General features: G+C 38.8%; 1 protein-coding gene across 2 annotated transcripts in view; it reads left to right on the top strand.

Moving 5' to 3' along the window:
* Nucleotides 1-19,880, top strand: part of TNKS (tankyrase) — a 129,727-nt gene that overhangs the window by 91,443 nt on the left and 18,404 nt on the right. For both annotated transcript variants that reach the window (XM_059844353.1, XM_059844354.1), the window contains exons 9-17: nt 85-206; nt 2,692-2,783; nt 2,875-2,953; nt 11,581-11,752; nt 12,935-13,014; nt 14,017-14,162; nt 15,123-15,288; nt 17,950-18,169; nt 18,438-18,547. In XM_059844353.1, the coding sequence (XP_059700336.1) occupies nt 85-206; nt 2,692-2,783; nt 2,875-2,953; nt 11,581-11,752; nt 12,935-13,014; nt 14,017-14,162; nt 15,123-15,288; nt 17,950-18,169; nt 18,438-18,547 (1,187 nt within the window). The remainder of the gene's footprint in view (nt 1-84; nt 207-2,691; nt 2,784-2,874; nt 2,954-11,580; nt 11,753-12,934; nt 13,015-14,016; nt 14,163-15,122; nt 15,289-17,949; nt 18,170-18,437; nt 18,548-19,880) is intronic.

The following is a 19,880-nucleotide window of genomic DNA, read 5'->3' as shown; positions in this document are numbered from 1 at the left end:
AACTGAGTATAGCTGTCTTTCTGCAATAACATTTATAAATGTGACATTTTCTTGAATATTAAATGTGTCTTTTTCCTCTCACAGATGAATTCAAAGGACATTCTCTACTGCAAGCAGCCAGAGAAGCAGACCTAGCCAAAGTGAAAAAGACACTTGCTTTGGAGATCATTAATTTTAAGCAGCCACAGTCGCATGAGACTGCACTGGTGAGATTGTGCAGTCAATCCATTTGTTTCATGATAAATGTGCTGGGAGCCTGGAGTCAAGGAGTTTTATTTCTACACTATGGAAATACATTCATCATCTGAGATAGAGAATTTGGCATTGAACACTTTCTATGCTTAAATAAAATCACCACTACAGAAAAAATAGAATATCATTTATTTTATCACTGTTTTGCTTTCTTCTGGTAGATTACAGAAGCTCTCCAGCCACTCTTCACTTTTTCGTTTTTCACTTCTCTTGCATTTTTTCCTATAAACCTCTTTTTTTGTTGGACCGTTGCCATGGTTTTTTGGGGGGTTAAATTTTATTTCTGTAGCCCAGTGGTTTCCTTCATGTTTTATGTGAGCAAACTTGGATTACAAATTTTCTTCATAAGATGCATAAAATTGTGGTGAAAACAGGTGTATATCACAGGGTCTTACAAGTTTGGAATAGTACTGACAATACCACATTAGCTGTAGAAACAGGGTTCTTTTGAGACTTTCCTGGCATTATCCTGCTCTTATTTAATTGTTTAAAGAAGCAGTGGAAGCAAAGAACACAGCCAGTGTCCCAGATGTAGTGAAAACTTTGAAGCTGAGACTGATGGTATTATTAAAACCACTATAGTTATGATTCTTTATTCCAATGGAACATTTTCTTCCCAGTGGCAGGTCTCAGCTGCAGGCATGCAACTGCATATTTAGCGTTGGAAACATTGTGACTGTGATCAGAACATTGTGTGTTGGGTACCAAGCATCCATATGCTCTGTTTCCTCTGTGGAGGACTCAGCATCCTCGCCTGAAGTTAGAATCAAGATAGAGAAGAGAGGTTTATAGGCTGAATGTGAAGGCAGTATGAAATTTGGGATGATGTTATCCTTTTCTTTCTAAGTATATCAGCTGCTGCTATGCAGCATCTCTTTAGCTGTGTAATGATCACTTCATAGTCCTCTGATGTTCTTTGCTCTTTTCAGCCTGCTGATTCTGCAGAGACAGCTGGACCAAATGAAATATTTTAGGTCTATTGATGTATTTGGTTCACTGTTCATTAAGTGCTTGACTGTGATTTTTCAGTTTTTGGCTGCTATACATGAGCTTTCCAAATCATCACCAGTCCAAATGAAAGGACTTAGCTTCCAGGATCAGATGAGGTTACGTGTAATCTAACTGAGCTATGTCTGCCCTAAGCGTGATAATGTTTTCCATGGGCCACTGGTGTCTCTGCTGTATTAGCCAAAAGGCCAAAGCAAGCACCTGATGTAGGTTTTAGTGTTGTTTTGAGGTTTGGCAATATTTCAGCATTTGTGTGTTTTAGGACTTGTTTATCATATAGGCAGGAAATAGAGACAGAATAATATCTGCAAAGCCTTAAAAACGCTGCCTCACTTCACAGCAAAAGTTGATCTTAATGTTTATTTACAAAGCTTGCCTTTGCAAAATTTGGATGTGCCCTGCTGATTAACAACAGTGTGGAAGCTTGAGTGAAAGTTACTTCATAATGAAGGCTGAAACTGGACAAAAGATGGTTATTGGTACTGGTGCTACCTCTTAGCATTGGGTTTGGGGTCTGTCTAATTGTAAACATTATTGTTTTGCTGTTGGGTAGTTAGAGAACTCTTCCAGGACACTTTCTGCCTTTTACAGGATACTGGTTTAAAATGCGGGTAAAGATATAAACAGAAAAATCCAAAAGTTTCTCCTGTTTCTCATAGTCTGCTGTCTTGAGTTATCCAAACTTGAAATAAGCATTTCTGGACCTGATTTTAAAGCTGGGTATTTAATCTTATCTGGAACCATGCTGGTAATTCCAGGCTTCAGGAATGCATTGATAGGGCCACTGTTGAGAAGCCAACAGATGCCAGCCACATTTAGGACAATAGTTACACCTAGCAAAGGTCTGTGTGGTCCCACAAGGGCAGGCGTGGGCATTGTGAGAAGCCTTGTGTTGAAGGCTGTATCTTTCTCATAGTGTGGCAAGAAAGATACTCTAAGAGAAATGTATTGCCTGTTGGCTTATTATATAATCTGTAGCTGGGTGCATGACACAAATGGCCATGAACAGGGTCAGTACAGATTGGAACAGAGGAAGAACCAAAGTGACATTCAAGTCCTGTCAATTTGACAACTGCAGCAGAATCCTTACAGACCCCTTTGGAGACTCTCTGTAAAAAGTTGGGCTGTTTCAAACTCTTTGTCTTTCCCTTCTTTGTTCATTATGTGTCAGCTTTGTCCTGCTAGCTGGTTAATGTAGTTGGGACCATACTGCTTTTTTCCGAAGTGACAAATAGCTTTAAAATTAAAATTGTTTTTCTGAGTAGAATAATTTAGCATTGATCACTAACCTGTATTTTGTTCAGTATGATGAATTCTGTTTGTAAATTTAGTCTGTTTTTAGCAGAATAATTAAGGGATGAAGTAATGTATCTCTAAAGTTCTTTATTGTCTATGTATTTGAAATATGCTTTATATTTACTTTTTTTGCAGCACTGTGCTGTTGCTGCCGTGCATCCGAAGAGGAAACAAGTTACAGAACTATTGCTCAGGAAAGGAGCAAATGTAAACGAGAAAAACAAAGAGTAGGTTTCTGAAATGTTTGAGTTTTCCAAAGGCCTCTGTCATACTAGAAATGTAAAAAAACTAATGCATCACTTTTTTCCCCCCTTCTAGTTTCATGACACCTTTACATGTTGCAGCTGAGAAAGCTCATAATGATGTCATGGAAGTTCTGCATAAACATGGAGCAAAGGTAAATATACTTGCATGTATTTTATTTAAGACAAAGGACAAGAAGAAGGGTTATGTTGATTATATACCACGTAGGTTTTTGTGATAGTTGCTGCTTTTTATTCTGTATGCCTTGTGCTTCTTGTGTTAACCTTGAAGCATGTTTTATCTGAAATAAGTACAGGATCCTCAGGAATCCCATTTGGAAAGTACTTCTCTCCAAGTAACTGAATAAAGGTTTTGAGTATTTTAAAATACTCATTTTTAATGATACTTGATATAATTTCTAATAAATACGGTTATCTAGGTGCCTCAAGTTACTTTATCTTGTTGGCTTGAAAATATCCACTGGCTGAGGGTACTGACACTGAGTTTAGTATCCTAATGTTGAATATTCCTTAGCCCTTGCTTGCTTCTTATTGTCAGGCTGAGATTGTTTTGCTGTGCCCTTTAGCTATTAATAGGTGCTGACCTTAGCAATTTGTGAGCTTGTGAACACATTGTTCAGCAAGTTATTAAAGGCAGAGGAAGATATAACTAACTTTGTTTAGAATGTGGTTTAACCATCTTTCAAAAGTGTTTTGGAATTATTTTTTTACAAGTTTAGCAGCAAACTTAGTATTCATGGTGATGATATACATCGCTACTTAATTTTCTCAGAAACTCTTCTTGATGGATACTTTCTTTGCCTTAGCTAAAATATAAAAGATCTCCTTGGTTTTGCTTTGAATGGGGCTCAGATTACCCTTTTTAACTCTTCCTCTCCATTCAGGGAGCTAGAAGTGAAGAACTCATTGTTACCTGTTGTATATGTTATTGCCTGCAATAGTGATCAAGTGTTACTCTTCCTCTGATAGGAGGTATGAGCAATGTAGTTGTATACACAGTCAAGTGTTTTTATTTTGAAACAATGAATTTTAATTTATAAGCTTGTATGAGAGCTCACTGCCAGATTTTTTATTGACTTCCAGAGTACTTTAATGGATCATAAAATAGCTTAACAGCAGAGTTGATAGTGTTTGAGAGTCCTAATGCACTGGTGACTATTAAGTTTTGCCTAAGGGGGAAAGCAAGGCCAAAGTTCTTGATTATAATCATTAAAATAGTTGGTTATTATTTTCCCAGATTCACTCTTAGTAGCATACCTATGCAATGGAAGTAAAAAAATTCATTTTTCCATTGGAATAGATACCTGGTAGCTTTTATGGATCTGCTTTTGCACAGGAATTCAGTACTGGTGGTATTTGGGTAGGCACTGAAGCGGACATGCTGGAGTTTCAGATGTACTGATACCAAAGTACTTCCTGCTCTGAAATCCAAGGAGCTTCTCTGTGCTGCTACTGTCCTCTCCTTATTTAAATTAGTGCTCCCTTGAAAATCTATCTCAGTTGTAGTCAGGTTTAGGAGTAAGCTCAAAGATGGCATCCTGATTAGAGTGGACCCATTTTGTTTTCTCAGTAGCAAATTCTGATGATAACTTGTAATTCTTTTATCTCCTGAAGCAGGGGTTCCTAAATTGTGATCCATGAGTCACTTGTGGACTGATTAATGGTGCTGAGTGGTGCACAGTTATCTACAGAATGATGCTAAGTGGTGTGTTCAGTCTTTTATTCCATCAACAGTATGCAAATAGAGGTGCATAGCTAGCGATCATTAAAGCTCCTTCTTCATTCATATCCCATATCCTATGTTATTCTGAGGATAGGCCATTCACATTTATGATCTAGCAGAGCACTTAAGTGCATGGCAGGAGACTAATCAAAGTTAATATTAAATGCATATTTCCATAGTGCAGTGGATCAGTGTCCAAAGTTTCTAAGCTGTAAAACAGTAAATAACACACCCATAATTTTCAATGAGAGGTAGATCATGAAGGCTTTATGAGGCACTTTAAAGTTCCCAGATGGGATATGCTCAAGAATATTAGTTAGTTAATTAGGCATATTTCATCACTCTAAAATGTTTGTCTTGCTTGTATATTATCATTTGACCTCTTGCTCATGCTTTGACTGTAGGCATTTGGTTCATCAGATACTCTTGACACTGGGATTTCTTTGTTTCTGACTCTCGTGACGTGGCAGCTTTCGTTCCTGAAGCATAATACGGGTTTTGATGTTTTTCTTCTGTTGTGTGTTTGGAAGTTTTTCCTTCGTGTTTTCTCTTTTTGTGTCTTGAATTTTAGGTATTTCATAAGATGTAATCAGATATATTAAGCTCTTTGATTGTGTCTGGTTGTATTTTTTACAAGAGAGGGTTCTCATGAGCTGGTGAATCTAGTCTCCCTGCCATAGCAGCCTCCCAGTGAAGATCCATTTGTTCTTTGAACTCCACCCTCCCGATTTTTAAATACCTTCTTATTTGATGCTTTTAATACTCTTCTTATTTGATGCTTCCTTCAGTGAGGTATTTGCATTGAACAAACTAATTCTTCTTAGCCTTTGTTTTGGTAGGCTTAAAGCCTCAAACCCCTAATCTTCCCTTATAAGGGAATGTTTCCTTTCCTATTCATCCTTATAAGCCCTTCTCTTTACTAGCACCAGAGGAAATCTTGGCGTTGAGGCAACAAGAATAGAATTCATTCCACCACTGCTTTCCATGATGGCACTTCTGTACCTCTGTTCTAAGTGCCTGATTCATACTGGGATCATATTTGCCTTTTTAATAGGCATCAGACAGTAGTAGTCAGATCCTTCCTGTAATCTTGCAGTGCACAGAGAATCTTGGTTTTGCTAATATTTATATTTGTGCCCTTCAGCACAATTCTTCTGTGCCAGAGTCATTAATGCAAATAGTAAAGCAAAATGTCCTACAACCAGCCACCAAGCAGCCTTCCCTTTTTCAAAATATTTAGTTTTTCCATCAAACTCTATTTTTTCAATATAAAATAAAAATTTCCACTGTGATCTCTTACAAAATGCTTACTGAAGTGTGTATGGATGGATATCTACCATGTAGGGCTTTTTCACTTTGCAGCCATTTCTTCTGTCAAAATAGAGGTACTGTTAAAGCCAGCTTTAATCCCCCTTCTGGAAACCACTACTGATTACTGAGAGAGTAACAATTTGAAAAAGATGTGTAATTCAAAGAAAGAAGAACTTTCTTCTTCTGAAATACTATGACAAAAGGCAGACAGCTGATCCACAAAATAACCAGCAATAATAGCTGTAGGAGACAAAGTCATATAAAGTTCTGTAGATAGAAGATAATTTAGGATTGTTTTAGCATTTTATAGGAAATTCTTCTGTTTTCATGAAGAGCAGCTGTGTCAGACAGCAAAAGTGAGTTCATGCATACAGTGGAGTATGCATGTGTAGCCTTTTTTTGTTCTGTGGAAAGGGCTAAAGCATGATAAAGACTGCTTTAGGGAATTTGGGATGAACAGTGGATGGTTTGTGGTCTTGGAGCTGGATTTAATTATCCATTTTGTTATCACTTTTAAATTTGCTGTTTGAAGTACGTTAGGTGATAATAAATAGTGAAGGACTGCTTTAATAACATGTGCTTGATCGAGTCTTATTTTACAGAAAGAACATCTGAGAACATCGATCTCTTCACTCTGGTGACCAGTGACAGAACCTGAGGGAACAGCATGAAGTTGTGTCAGGGGAGGTTTAGGTTGGATAGCAGGAAAATGTTCTTCACCCAGAGGGTGGTTGGGCACTGGAATAGGCTCCCCAGGGAAGTGGTCATAGCACCAAGGCTGGCAGAATTCAATAAGTGTTTGTACAGTGCTCTCAGGAACATGGTGTGACTCTTGGGGTGTCCTGTCCTGACAGGACCCATCGATGATCCTGATGGTTCCCTTCCAAGTCAGGGTATTCTGTGATTCTGGGATTTGTGTTGGCAAGAATTAACCTACTGGCAAGCAATTAACCATAAAATGCTTATTTTCGTGTGTCTTGGTGGCCCTTACTGACAGGACAGACTAGGTTCCTAATTTGAACTGGGAAGAAGTCCTTGTGCACATTAGTTGTACATCAGCATGTTGTGTCTTATCAACACACGTTCCATGGAAGATGTTTTCATTAGCTTGCTACTTGGGTTTGCAGAAGTTGACTGTCAATTTAAAGAACAGGTGAGAAACCTGGGATTTCTTAGAATTTTCTTCAAGAATGTTGATCATAAATATTTGTGGTTTTAAATGCCAGTTTTTACTTGTTTGCCTGCCCTGTTTGTGTGAGACAGCATTTCACACCACTGCTTATTTGATGTGGAATATTCTCAAAGTACCATATGAAAAATAAAAGCAGAGCATCTTCAAAGAATCCTCAAACATAAACAATTTTTATCAGACCCTTAATCAAATCTTCAAATGCCATGATGGTATCTTTGAAGATTATCAAAATCTTTAATTTAAAAAATAATTTGAAAGTGGTGAACTAGTGAAAAGTGTGTTTCATCCTGTTGTTGTATTTCTAGATAGTTGAATATTTCATATGACTAAGTTGTTGTCCAGATTTATAGACACATGGGAAATTAATGTGTTCAGAAAGAGACTCAGCTTTCTAGCAGTGCAGAAGTAAAGGATTAGAGTATTTTCTGAACTAGAAGGATTGTTGGAAAGTAAGCCCTGCAAGCATGCGAATTCACTGGTATCTTGGGCAAGTGCAGAGATGATGATGAATGCTCTTTAATTATGATATGCCTCTCTTCAGCAAGAGAAAATGAGCCTTTTTAAGGTCATGTCAGAGAGATAGTGTCCCTGTTCATGATGGTAGCAGAAATTAATTCATTCTGCTCTGCTGGGAGGATCTGGCTTTATGCATCTTTGCATAATGCAGTTATTTCTGTGCACTGGAGAAGCATGTTGCCATCCTTTCATGATCATGGATTTGCAAATGTTCACCATCTATCTAGACCCACACCACAAACTGAAATGTTTTTGAATAACCTTGTTATGTAACACATTTACTTCCAACATTACAGGGAGAGGTATGATTTTCTTAGGGAACAGTAAGAATTGAAAAATTAAATTGCCTTTCAGAAATGTAGCAGATTCTAGGCTATGATGGTTAACAACATAAAGAACTGTGTGGTCTGTTGAGATTGACTGTTTCAACTTTTCACACTGCTTAGACATCCAAACATCCTGACCTCAATCTTACGCTTTAATGCAGAAGAGGTAATTGTGGAACATCTGACGGGATCCTATAAGAACTTTCAGAGTGAAACTGACCATTTTTTTCCTGCTTTTTTTTGTTGATTGAGCTTGAAATTGTCACCAATGCTGCTTCACTCCTATGTTTATTGTTGGACAATGTCCTGGTTTAGGGCAAATTTTGGAGGAGACCTCTGTGCTTCTTCTCTCCCCCCCTTTGCTCTTGGAACCAATCTTAAAGGTGCAGAACTTATTTCTGGGCTAAGCTAATGAATGTGGATACAAGCACCATTAAGTCACCCCAGGACAGACAACAGGACACAAGACATACTGCAAGCTTGTCTTCAGAATTAATGCAGGAGGAGAGCAGTTAGAGCACTTGCATTGCAGGGAAGGATACTGTGATTTGGAACTGCTGCCAGAGCACAAGTTTCACATGTGATTTTTAGAATGTACATTTTTTAGAAAGATTTCACAGAGAAAACCACAGTTCTTGGAAGCTGTTGCTTTTTGTGCTGATGTTTGTAGTGTCAGGGAGCAGGAGGGATATCTAGGGCATTTGATCTTGATAGAAAGCTGATATGATTATGAAGTGTTGCAAAAAATGTTTCCTGTACAGATCTGAGCTGTTGAGCTGCCACAAGTGCCTGGCAGCCAAGGGAATATTGCTGTAACTGTGTACACTGCTCCAAGAGAGCAGCAGTGAGGGAAGGGCAAATCTCAGTGGTGTCTGATGATATGTGACCATTTCCATTTCTCTGCTGTGTCTGTTCAGGATGGAGAAAAGGAGATTAAGGGAGAGAGAGGAAAGAACAGAAGGAAGTCTGCATTGGGTAATACTGAATAGGACTGTATCTTTCTCTGAAACAACTTATTTAAAAACTCTTTTCAATTGATAACTGTGTTCTGCTTTTACATTGCATTTTGAGCAATGGAATGCCTGCTTCCATGCTAAAAGGTGAAAAAATTAGATCCAGAGCCAGTGCACTGTGGAATAAAGCTGTCAAACCTGTCATTTTTAACTCCTTGCAGAAAACTTGTCTGTAAGATAATTGAGAGCTATAGCCTTCTAATTTCAGACTGCTTATAAGGGGGACCAAATTGATATTTATCTTTGTTCAAGCTGCACTTATTAAAAAAATCTGGCTACTCAGGACACAGTTAAAGCAGTACACCGTGCATATTTCACATTTTGTCAAACAGAGTTCAGACTTAGCTTTGAATTTGAAACTGCACACGATTTTGGACCTGGTATTGAACGTTGTTTAATGAAGGCATATGTCTTACCAGGTCTAATTTTCATGAGACTTTAGTCTCCATTTTGTATTTCAATTTGCTGTGCTTAAGTTGATTTTCATTTGGAAGTAAGTCCTCTTGCTTTAAGCCTTATTGGAGTATATTTTTTTGTTGATTGTAGAGAAGCAGTGCATTTTTGATGAGAGAAGATCTGCCCTTAAGTGAAATTCCCAATGAAATTGTCTTGCAAAGCCTAACTTTGCTCCTGAGGTAAAGAGCAGCTGCGTTTGGTGCGTGCATCTCTCTGTCAGCTGCAGTCCTTTTTGTCTCAGAAGGAAGCAGGTGACATCTTCAAATGGCTGATGTTCTTCTGCCAGTAGAATTGATTGTTGGGAAAGATAATGGTTTAGAGGTGAAAGGAGACCTGGAAAAGACATATGAGATGATGGCCCTGATGACTCCCACAGTGTTCTTTCCAAATGAATATTGATATTTTTCCCAGGGACATAGTCAGTATCGAATTGTGCACAGTGAATGCATTGCTGCTATTGCTTCTACCATTTGTTCAGTACAGGCCCGTTTAACACAGGAAATCATTATTAAAGAGTGCATTACTTATGATTTTCTTTTTTGGATGAATGGAGAGTTATCAGCTACTTTGAGAATCCATAAATTTCATTTCACCATTGCTAACGTGTGTAGCCCCAGAGTTGTGCTTACCTCTGTGCCCTTATCAGTGGTTAAAGGTATCCAGTGTCCTGAAACAGATGGGGATCATCATCTGAACAAAATGATGGACTTGGGACGTTCAACATCTAGTTAATATTTATGATAGCAGTATGTTTTTTATTTGAAACAAAACTTTTAGGGCAATCCCATTAGAGTGGCCTGAGCTGATCACAGTTAGAAGAAGGACCTATTTTCCTGTCCATCTTGCTGCAAGAGAGGTTTGTGATCTGAGAAATTCCTACCCTGTTAGTCTGTAAAATAATTTCAGACAATATCAAATTACACTCTTCTTCATTTATTTGATTGTTCTTTGTTCTTTTTTGTGACTTGATATTGCACTATTGCAGGTATTTTACTTTTTTTTTTTTTACCCTATCTGGTAGTAGAGTTTTGCATAGTTAATTCTATTTAGTCTTAGTTAAATTTAATTTAGTTATAGAATAAGTGTCTTAACCAAAATGCTTTTTCACTGGTTTCATGGAAGGGTAGTAGGGTTTGCATGCTGCATTTTAGGTGAGAAATAACAAGCAAAACCTTTGTTTGCTGTCACCACAAAGATTTTGAGGCGGTAAAAAGGTGGATTTTATACGGTAACAAAGTTTATTATGCATGCAGTTCACAGCCTGCAATCTGTAGGCTTGGAAACAGATAACAGGTTCTGAGTTGCTTGCAGAGACTATAGAGTAGTTCTGTATTTCATAAAGTGGTGAAAAAGCTGCTGGGAATTTGCATTTAAATTTGTCATGAATCGCTGCTAGGTACAGAGTATCTTCTTGAAAGGTTATTTTCATGGGGGTGTTTTTCCGCTTTTTAAAGCTCTCTATTATTCTCGTTCTTTTTTGATAGCGCACTGGGAGAGATGCTTCTGGTTATTTAGCTGCTCTGTTAGATCTTGACAGATGGATGCGTTTCCATTATATCATACTCTTTGAAAATTATACTCCATTTTGCCTGTTTATACAGCCTTGTATTGAGAAGAATTATATCCAGTTTTACTTAATATTCATGTAAAGGCACAAAAAGTGAGGAGGAAATGTTTGTATCAAACTTCTCTTCCCTCCTACCCCTTCCCCCCCCCCCCCCCCCATAGAATTCTTCATTTGACATCTTTGTTTTGCATTAATTCTTGGTACTGGCTAATGTTGAGTTATTATCCCTCTGACAATGACAGATGGTAATTTCCTTAAAGCTGTAAGATCTTTGAATTGTTTGGTAACAATTTATGTCAAGTTACCTCTTTCTCCTGCTGTGATAGTGTTTCTTTTCTTGCACAAGGTCAGTCTTCATCAAATTTCTCAAAAGCTTGATCACTATTTAAAGTATGGTTCTGGGCATCCTGTATTGTTTGTTAGCCATGCAAACAACCTGTGTTGTTAAAAGAGAGGAAAACATCTGTGGTAAATTATTTTTCCTTTGAGTGTCTGCCTGTTTTGTCATTTGGTTTTGTTTAATTGCAGTGCAGAAGAATTGATAGGTAAATTTGTATGCCGAAAAATTCTTCTTACTGCTCTTCTTACTAAGGACAGGGACAGATGCAGCCTTTTAATTACAAGAGTGTTTTATTTATATCGCTGCTGCTTTTTCAGATGAATGCACTGGACACACTTGGTCAAACAGCGTTGCACAGGGCTGCTTTAGCAGGGCACTTGCAAACCTGCCGGTTGTTGCTGAGTTACGGCTCTGATCCCTCCATCATCTCTTTGCAAGGCTTCACAGCGGCACAGATGGGAAATGAAGCAGTGCAACAGATCTTAAGTGGTGGGTAAAAGTAAAGGGTTGTGTATTTGAACTTCAGCTTCTCCCTTTACAGCTTTGAATCTTGTTTCTTTCTCAGTGCTAGAGACTTGAAGTAGTTTTCTCATCTCTCCTTTCTGCCATCAAGTGCCCACAACTACAGTATGTATTGTGTGGCACTTGTCAGAAAATAAATAGCTCTGCTCAGTTCAGCGATTTTGTGCAAATGGGGAAGAAAATGACCATCTTGTAGATCTAGAATATGCTGGCTGTACAAGAAGGTTGTAGGAAGGCACGTGTAGGGAGTTTTGGGATTCTTTTGGTAGCAAGTTCCAAGGCAACTGGAATATTGCTGAGCATGTAAGAAATCTTTTCCCTGCATCAGCCAACCTTTTAGGTACTCCCTACTTCAGCAGTCACAAGCAGAGTGTTACTGGCAGAAAAACACTGATAGTTGCTAAACAGTTTGAACTTTTACTTCAAATCTCTTGCTTGCTCAGTAGAGAGAGATTTTGTTGTGAAAGTGCTCTGGATAGTGCTTAGGTAACAATTTGTTTATATCTTCCATTAAAAAGATGAATAGATGTTTGAAGAGGGTGGCACTATTTTTCATGTAAGTGCTTAAGTGTTTGCATCCTCTTACCTACGTTAGATTTGAATTTTTGCAAGTACAGAGAAGAATAATTGCATCAATAGCTAGTAAAGAGCAAGTAACTTACCTTACAGTGAGATGTGCTGGTAGTCAAACAGATATCCAGATAGATGAGAAGACACGTAGCTAGAAACTCCATTTCCTCCAGTGTTTTCAACAATATTGCCTTATAACAGGACAAAACAAGGAAAAAGGATTTTACAGCAGTGCAAGAAAGGACTGTTTTCAAGTGTACCCACTCCTGAGATGTAGCTGGTTACCTGGGTAGTGTTACCTGTTAAAATGTGCACTTGAATGTATGTATGTGAATTGAGAGAGAAGAATGTTGGCAGAATCATGTCAGCTTTAGAGTCAAAATCTGACTGATTTGATCTAAAACTAAAGCTCCTTATTCAGACATCTTGGCAGTATGAACTTGAGCATCACAACCCCAGCTGCATTTTCAAAAGTAACAACAGAACAACTTCACTCGCCAGCTTTGGAAAATATGTTGAGCACAAGTTAATACAACTTAAGTATCCTAAGTAATCTTAAAGCATCTTTTCCCCATGTAGAAAGTACACCTGTGCGCACATCCGATGTGGATTATCGGTTATTAGAGGCGTCCAAAGCTGGAGACTTGGAAACTGTGAAGGTAGGTTTGAACAGTTCATGTGAATTTTCTACTTGGCATTGTTGTGCAAGGCTTGTGGAAGCCTCTTCTGCATGAGTTGTGGAAGCATTGCCCAATGGATGATAATTCCTAAAAAATGGGGAGTCATGGATCTTTTTTTTTTTCCTAGAAGGTAGTACATTAAGATGTACTGAGGTGTGTTTTCCTTGGGTTTCTGCTTGTTTATTCTGCCAGTCCTTCACACATTCATGTCTTTGATGGACTCAGATGTAGCCATAATTCTTTGAAGCAGACTGTGTGATTCTCAAAATCAGAGTTTAGTAGAAACAAGCGCTCAGGTGGATGATTCAATCAGATGGCAAGCAAATACTGTTAACAGGTAGCAGACTTAATATTTTAAACCATCCTTAATCTGAAGGTGAAGGGTCAGGCCATGGAATCCCACCGTCACAGGAAGGTTTGATCTTGTTTTTGATGCTTGATCTGTGGACAAAGCAGCATGCAGATGAACTCTCGTGCATACTTTCCCACCTTGAACTTCAACATGATATACATTAATATTCAAGCAGCAGCAATTTTGTGTACCAGCAGCTCCTTTGATTGATAAGCTAAATATTTCTGGTTTTCTGAAGGCAGTATAGACCAGAAATGGTAATATATCTGGAGAAAATTACATGGCCTTGAACCTGGTACTTGATGATGTAGAGGTTCACCCTTTCTTATACATTAGGAACATCTTCACACTGCTTCCGTCATTTAAGTCTCGTTTGTTATAGAAGTACATTCAGCTGTAAATTTAGAACTGCTATTTTTTTAACTTTGCATAAACTGAAAGAAATTTCCTGATACTTGAAAAAATTTGTATTAGTGGATCAAATTTTGTGTTGGGGTCTCTGAAGCTGGTAGTTTAGTTATTTTCATTTGGGATTTGTTTGTCTCACGTTGTTGCTTTTTAGTTTTGCGGAGTTTCTTATTTGTTAGTTTTAGTTCTGTACTAGATTTTGTGTTCTTTTGTCTCCACAGCAACTTTGCAGCCCTCAGAATGTGAATTGCAGAGATCTGGAAGGCCGTCATTCAACACCACTGCACTTTGCTGCAGGATATAACCGGGTATCAGTGGTGGAGTATCTCTTGCACCATGGAGCAGATGTGCATGCCAAAGATAAAGGGTACATTTCATTCCTTGATATGTTCTGCTGTTCTCTATTGGTGTGAGACTCATATCCCACCTATTCATTTTGCTTCAGATTTCAGTGACCATTGTGTTTTTCTCTTGAAAATTTTTCTCTTTCCTCCTTGTTCTGCATTGTTCCTGTGCTGTGGGAAGGTTTATAGACCATTACAGCATACTTTGCTGTCTGGAAAACCCAATATCAAGTCCATACCTGGCACAGTAATACATTATGCTTCTCTTCCCCTTTTTGCCCATTTTGGAGACTTTGTTTTGTGTAAAAGCAGCCTTTAACTTATTTTAGATGATCTAAAATCAGTTTTGAATAAAATGGGGTAAAATACCAGGGTTATCTCTGGGCATTTTTCTAATTATGTTAGCTTTTATTATTATTAAGTTAATTATTTTTACAGTTGATATTCAGTTACATTGCATAAAGCATTTACCTTTTTTTGCATTAGTTGTGAAGCAGCATGGTTATGTTCACTCTTTTACTCCATATATTAGTTCAGGGCGGGGGATAATAAATTTGCAATACTATATTTTCAGGCTTATCCTGGAAGAAGTGTTCGGGTATCTTTCTGTATCTATCAGATGTGCAGTACTTACTAATAACTGCACTTCAAACAGATTAGTGTTATGTCTTTATTGAAATTTACACTCAACTATCCAAACTCAGAACAACTGTGAGCCTTGCAATTTAATTTTTGTCTGTTCTTAACAGCATTGGAGTTGCTTGTGGAAGCTTTAACATTGGGGCTTGCTAAATATTTAAAAGTCTTGTGGATGAGAACTGAAGGACAATAATTAAGTTTTAATTGATTTTTTTAATAGAGAAATAAAACCATGAAAACTGGAAAGACTGAAAGATGATAATGTCTGGTGAAAGTGGGAATTTTATCTACTGATTGCATGTAGGATTTTATTCTCTAGCTATTAATGCTTTCTCTTTGATTAGTGGCTTAGTACCCCTGCACAATGCCTGTTCTTATGGACACTACGAAGTGGCTGAACTCCTAGTGAGGCACGGTGCTTCTGTCAACGTGGCAGACCTGTGGAAATTCACTCCTCTACATGAAGCAGCAGCAAAAGGAAAATATGAAATCTGCAAACTGCTTTTAAAAGTATGTGTTGGAGAGCTCAGATGTGTCTTTAAATGCATATATATTTATTTTTTCTGATGATTAAGTAGTGCAAAGTTAATTGCATTCAGTGAATTCTTTATGGTATCTTTGAATCAGTTTTTATCTTGCAATGGTCATGTTGTTTCTTGTGTAATATCATTGACTTAAAAAGAATCATCAGTACAAGTACTGTTTTCAGCATGTGTATTAATACTGTTAGCCAAGTAGGACAAGACTCTGAAACTGGAACAACCAGCTGAATTCATGTGAAAATGGCAACTCCCCACCTTGTCCTGTCCATCCCTTTCTGAAATAGGTACTGCATTTAAGTAAATTCTGTTAATACTTATGCAAGAGTGTGTTACAGAGCAATAGCGGGAGGTGGGTCCTAAATGCTGTTTGGTATGAGAGGAATTCAAAACTGTTATGTTAATGTATAATTTATCAAGCTCCTGGGGGAAATGCATGTTAATATACTCTGGCATAAATATTCATTATACTTAGAGGAAGAACCTGTAAAAAGCATGAGGTAATGCAAAGATATTTCCAGTGAGAAACATGAGTTTGAGAAACTTCTTAACATAAGGTCACATCCTGCCCTGAGAGGATGAAAGGGGGTGCTAGAGTCGAATTTCTTGCCAATCCCATTTCCTCTTTCAGCACTTAGGTCCCTCTGAAGCGCAACATTTGAAATAGGAGAAAGTCACAATATGGATAGTCTTAAGATAATGAGGATCTACTCTAGCCACTTTTCATTTGCTGCTACAAAGCCCCACTATTTCCCTCCTATATCATTAATTACTTCAGTTGATTACCAAAAAAGCAGTCAGAGAGAGAAGAATGATAGTTTGAAGCACATCTACAGCAGAAACCAGGAGATACTAAGAGATGTCTGTGGAGTAGGCATGGTGGTGGCCTGGAAGTAACACCTTAATAGAGATGTTAGCTCAAGCTATAGGAACGCCTGTAATTTCTCAAGTACAGTGTTGCATTATAGACACTGGAGATCTCCAGCCTTTTCTGTTCATTCCACAGGGAATTTACCCATATTTTGTCTTCAGAGGATCCTGAATGGATGTCAAACAGGAAATAGAAAAGTGCTGAAATTTATTTTTTTAAAATCCTCTTTCAGAAGATAAGAGCTAAATATGCCCTTAAGGTGACACAGATGTAAAGTCTCTATGTGTCTGTGGATATGTGCTCACACTGCAGTTTACTCAGGGTTTCTCCTGCTGTGCCTCCTATGCCACCTGGCAGTGTTGTCAGTTCTGCTGAGTTTTGGATGTTGAGCTTGACCCCTCCTGACTTGTGCTCCTTCTCTCCTGATCTGCTTGAAGAAGGAAACAAAAATAAACAGGCATTTTGGAGACAGTGTCTTCTTTTATCACCTTTCTTTGAAATGACCACCTTCATTTGTTTCTGTGCCTTGGAAGGGGTCTCGGAAGACACTGCCTCTTCATTCAGATATTTATTTTGTGGCATATTTGAATAGTTCCAATTTTGATGAGTTTTAAATTAAGGGATTTGAGGTCGTATCTTAGAGCAGTCATTGTAGTCTAAACAGCTTTGCACCAAGAGTGCTCTCTTCCTAAAAGAACCACAGATGTGGAAACTGCCTCTGTGTAATCAATACTCTGTCCTTGCTGTCCCTTGCTCTTCATCCTTTGCACCATGAGCACAGTTGTTCTGCTTCCAAATACAAAGCAATTAATTCCCTCTGTTCTCCCATTGCTATTCTCCCATTCTCAGTCCAGTGGGAAATGGCAGGGTAGACTTGCTGGCAGGGATTGGACCACCGTGTTTGACTATTCCAAAGAGGTCAGCCAGAGAATTCTAGCACCAGCAGCTGCCTCTGCTTTATCTATCTTTGTTTTTTCCCACTGCTGCTGAGAGTGAATAGGGAAGGAGCTGTCCTCCCACAAACCTGAATGTGGACGTGACTCACACCATATGCTCTGCACAGTTGTGTGTTCCCCTTCTCATCTCCCATCGCTCCAGTACTGTGTTCTTATCACTGCCTGATCTACATGTTTTACCAGCACAGATACACTCGAGCAGTCATCCAACTCCACTTGTCCACCAGAATTTTTTTTCACTTCATCCAAAGACCTGTGAACTGCTTAAGATGGTACTGTTGTCTATTGGAAAGTGTAGAGAAGAGTATTTTGCTGGTTCCCTTCTGAAACAAGCGCCTTTGGATATCAGGGTGACATTTAGTAAAACTCAGAGCCTGGTTTTGCTAGCTCAGAAGGTTGTGCTCTGGAAATACCTCTGCCAGCCATTTGATTCCTTCCAGTTTTCAGGAGAAGGGGAGGACTGGCAGCAAGATACTTGCAGTTGGCTTTCCTTTCACGCTGCTGTGACAGTAAGAAGCTATATGCAGGAAATACTCCTGAACATACATCAGTTGCAAGTAGAGCAGGGACAGCTCTTGCAAAGGGCTGCCATTCTTGCTGTGGAACTGAGATTCACACAGCTGTGTTTCAGACTAGTGCTTTTAGACCTCAGACTTCTGAATTTATTTTCTTGTGCCTACTAATCTGTACAATTACTACTTCATTATGGTAGGTCTGCAAAATCCCATCTTATTTGGCAAGATAGTGACACACTGCACTGCCCTGTGCATGACTGTGACACTAGCCTTCCGTTTGCTCTTTGCAGCATGGAGCTGATCCAACAAAAAAGAATCGAGATGGGAACACTCCTTTAGATTTGGTGAAAGAAGGGGACACTGATATCCAGGACTTACTGCGAGGAGATGCTGCCTTGCTAGATGCTGCCAAGAAGGGGTGCCTGGCGCGAGTGCAGAAGCTGTGTACTCAAGAAAATATCAATTGCAGAGACACCCAGGGAAGAAATTCAACACCATTGCATCTTGCAGGTGGGTAACGTGCCAGGTTTTCAAGGCTTGTATATTTATGGTAGGTCTACAGATGTAATTTGCCAAAATTAGGATTGGTATAGGAGGAGTTTCACAGAGAATTGTCCTGTACAAAGAGTTAACTAGGGCATCTATTTCAGGAGGTAATACATTTGCCAGGGAAGAGGAACTTTTGCAGTTGAAAAATTGCTTTAGCTTTACTGTCGAATAGTTTTCTTTAGTTTAGCTCTCCTAATACCTAATTTCTTTTCTTGTGCTTTTTCTACAGCTGGTTACAACAATTTGGAAGTAGCTGAATACCTTCTTGAGCATGGTGCTGATGTTAATGCCCAGGACAAAGGAGGATTAATTCCCCTACACAATGCAGCATCCTATGGGGTAGGTGCAGGCAGTCTTGCCATGAGTAGAACAGCGAGGGAATCCCTGAAGTCATATCCAAACCAGTTATTTTGCAGCTGTTTTGCTGTGAACACAGTTCAGGTTTTGACGAAGAATTTGTTGGGCTAAGTTGCTGTTGTGAGTCCTATTTGCAGTCCTATGCCTTAAATAGGACACAGATTCAGGTGTGCTGTAGCAGTTAAATGCAGGTTGGAAAGATCACTACAATGTAGCTTTTGTGCAGGCAAGCAGATGCACAGGATTGAACAGTTCAGGGTGATATTTGAAACAGAAAAGACCTCGAGTTGTGTCTGAAAGACTTAGATGGAAGGAAGAGAAAAATACCAGGGGATCATGTGCAGATGATGACAGGGACATGAAGGTGTGTTACAGCTGGTGTTTGGTGGGAATCTATTGCTAGAGTTGAAGGACTACTGTGTTTGTAATGTGGTTGTCCTCTAGGGCAAGCCATCTGCTTCAGGGGCTGCAGTGACAGGTTCAAACCATTTCAGATGAGGCAGGCCCTCTTTCCTCCATATAGGAGTAAGCATCTGTGTCCCAGTTGCAGAGATGCCTAATAGATTGCTTATAAGCAGTTGTTAGTTGTGGATTGGGTGGGAAAGAAGGCTCTTGCAAATAATTGTACAGAGACAGTGCTTGAGAAGCTTCTAGCACTGTGCTTACAGTCAGAGGATCTGAAGCTGATGAAGTGCTGGGTTTGATGGTCTCATGATATACTTTGTCTGTTACTTACCTGGCCCTAGTACAAGTACAGCAAAATCTGGGACAGGTGACCCTAACAGAACCATGATTGCTTTTGTTTGAGAGCAAATGAAATAAAAAGTGGAGTGTTCACTTGTTTTTAAAAAGAGCATCAGTGGAACTCAGTCTACACCATTTGTATTGGTTCTTTACATCTCTCTGGGATCCCAATGTCCCAAAGAGCAAAAAGCCCCAAATCCTGGTGGAAGATTAGAAAGCAGCACAGAATTCTTTTATGTTACAGGGTCCTAACACTAAGTAATATTGTTTATCAGTATCTGCCTTTAAGCATTAATTCCCAGGATGTTACCAAGATCTTGAGATAAATGCTGTTGGAAAGACTGTTCTTTTCTTTGGTGTGAGAAAACAAAACACACATTTTGCACAAACCCAAAGCATTTCTTATTGACCTAGAGAAATGTCAGAGATTGGTTTTAGTGGATTATCATTTCTAAAAATCATAATGCCAATCTAACCTGGTTGCCCTGCTTCCTCTAGGAAACATTAAAAAGGCAGTGTTTGGTGCTTTTCTATCAGCTTATTTAGCTAAGAGTTGCTTCATACCTTTCCT

Source organism: Haemorhous mexicanus, chromosome 4, assembly GCF_027477595.1.
Source record: "Haemorhous mexicanus isolate bHaeMex1 chromosome 4, bHaeMex1.pri, whole genome shotgun sequence".
NCBI classification, from domain to species: Eukaryota; Metazoa; Chordata; class Aves; order Passeriformes; family Fringillidae; genus Haemorhous; species Haemorhous mexicanus.
Note: the sequence above shows the minus strand (reverse complement) of the source record. Positions and strands in the feature narration are given on the sequence as shown.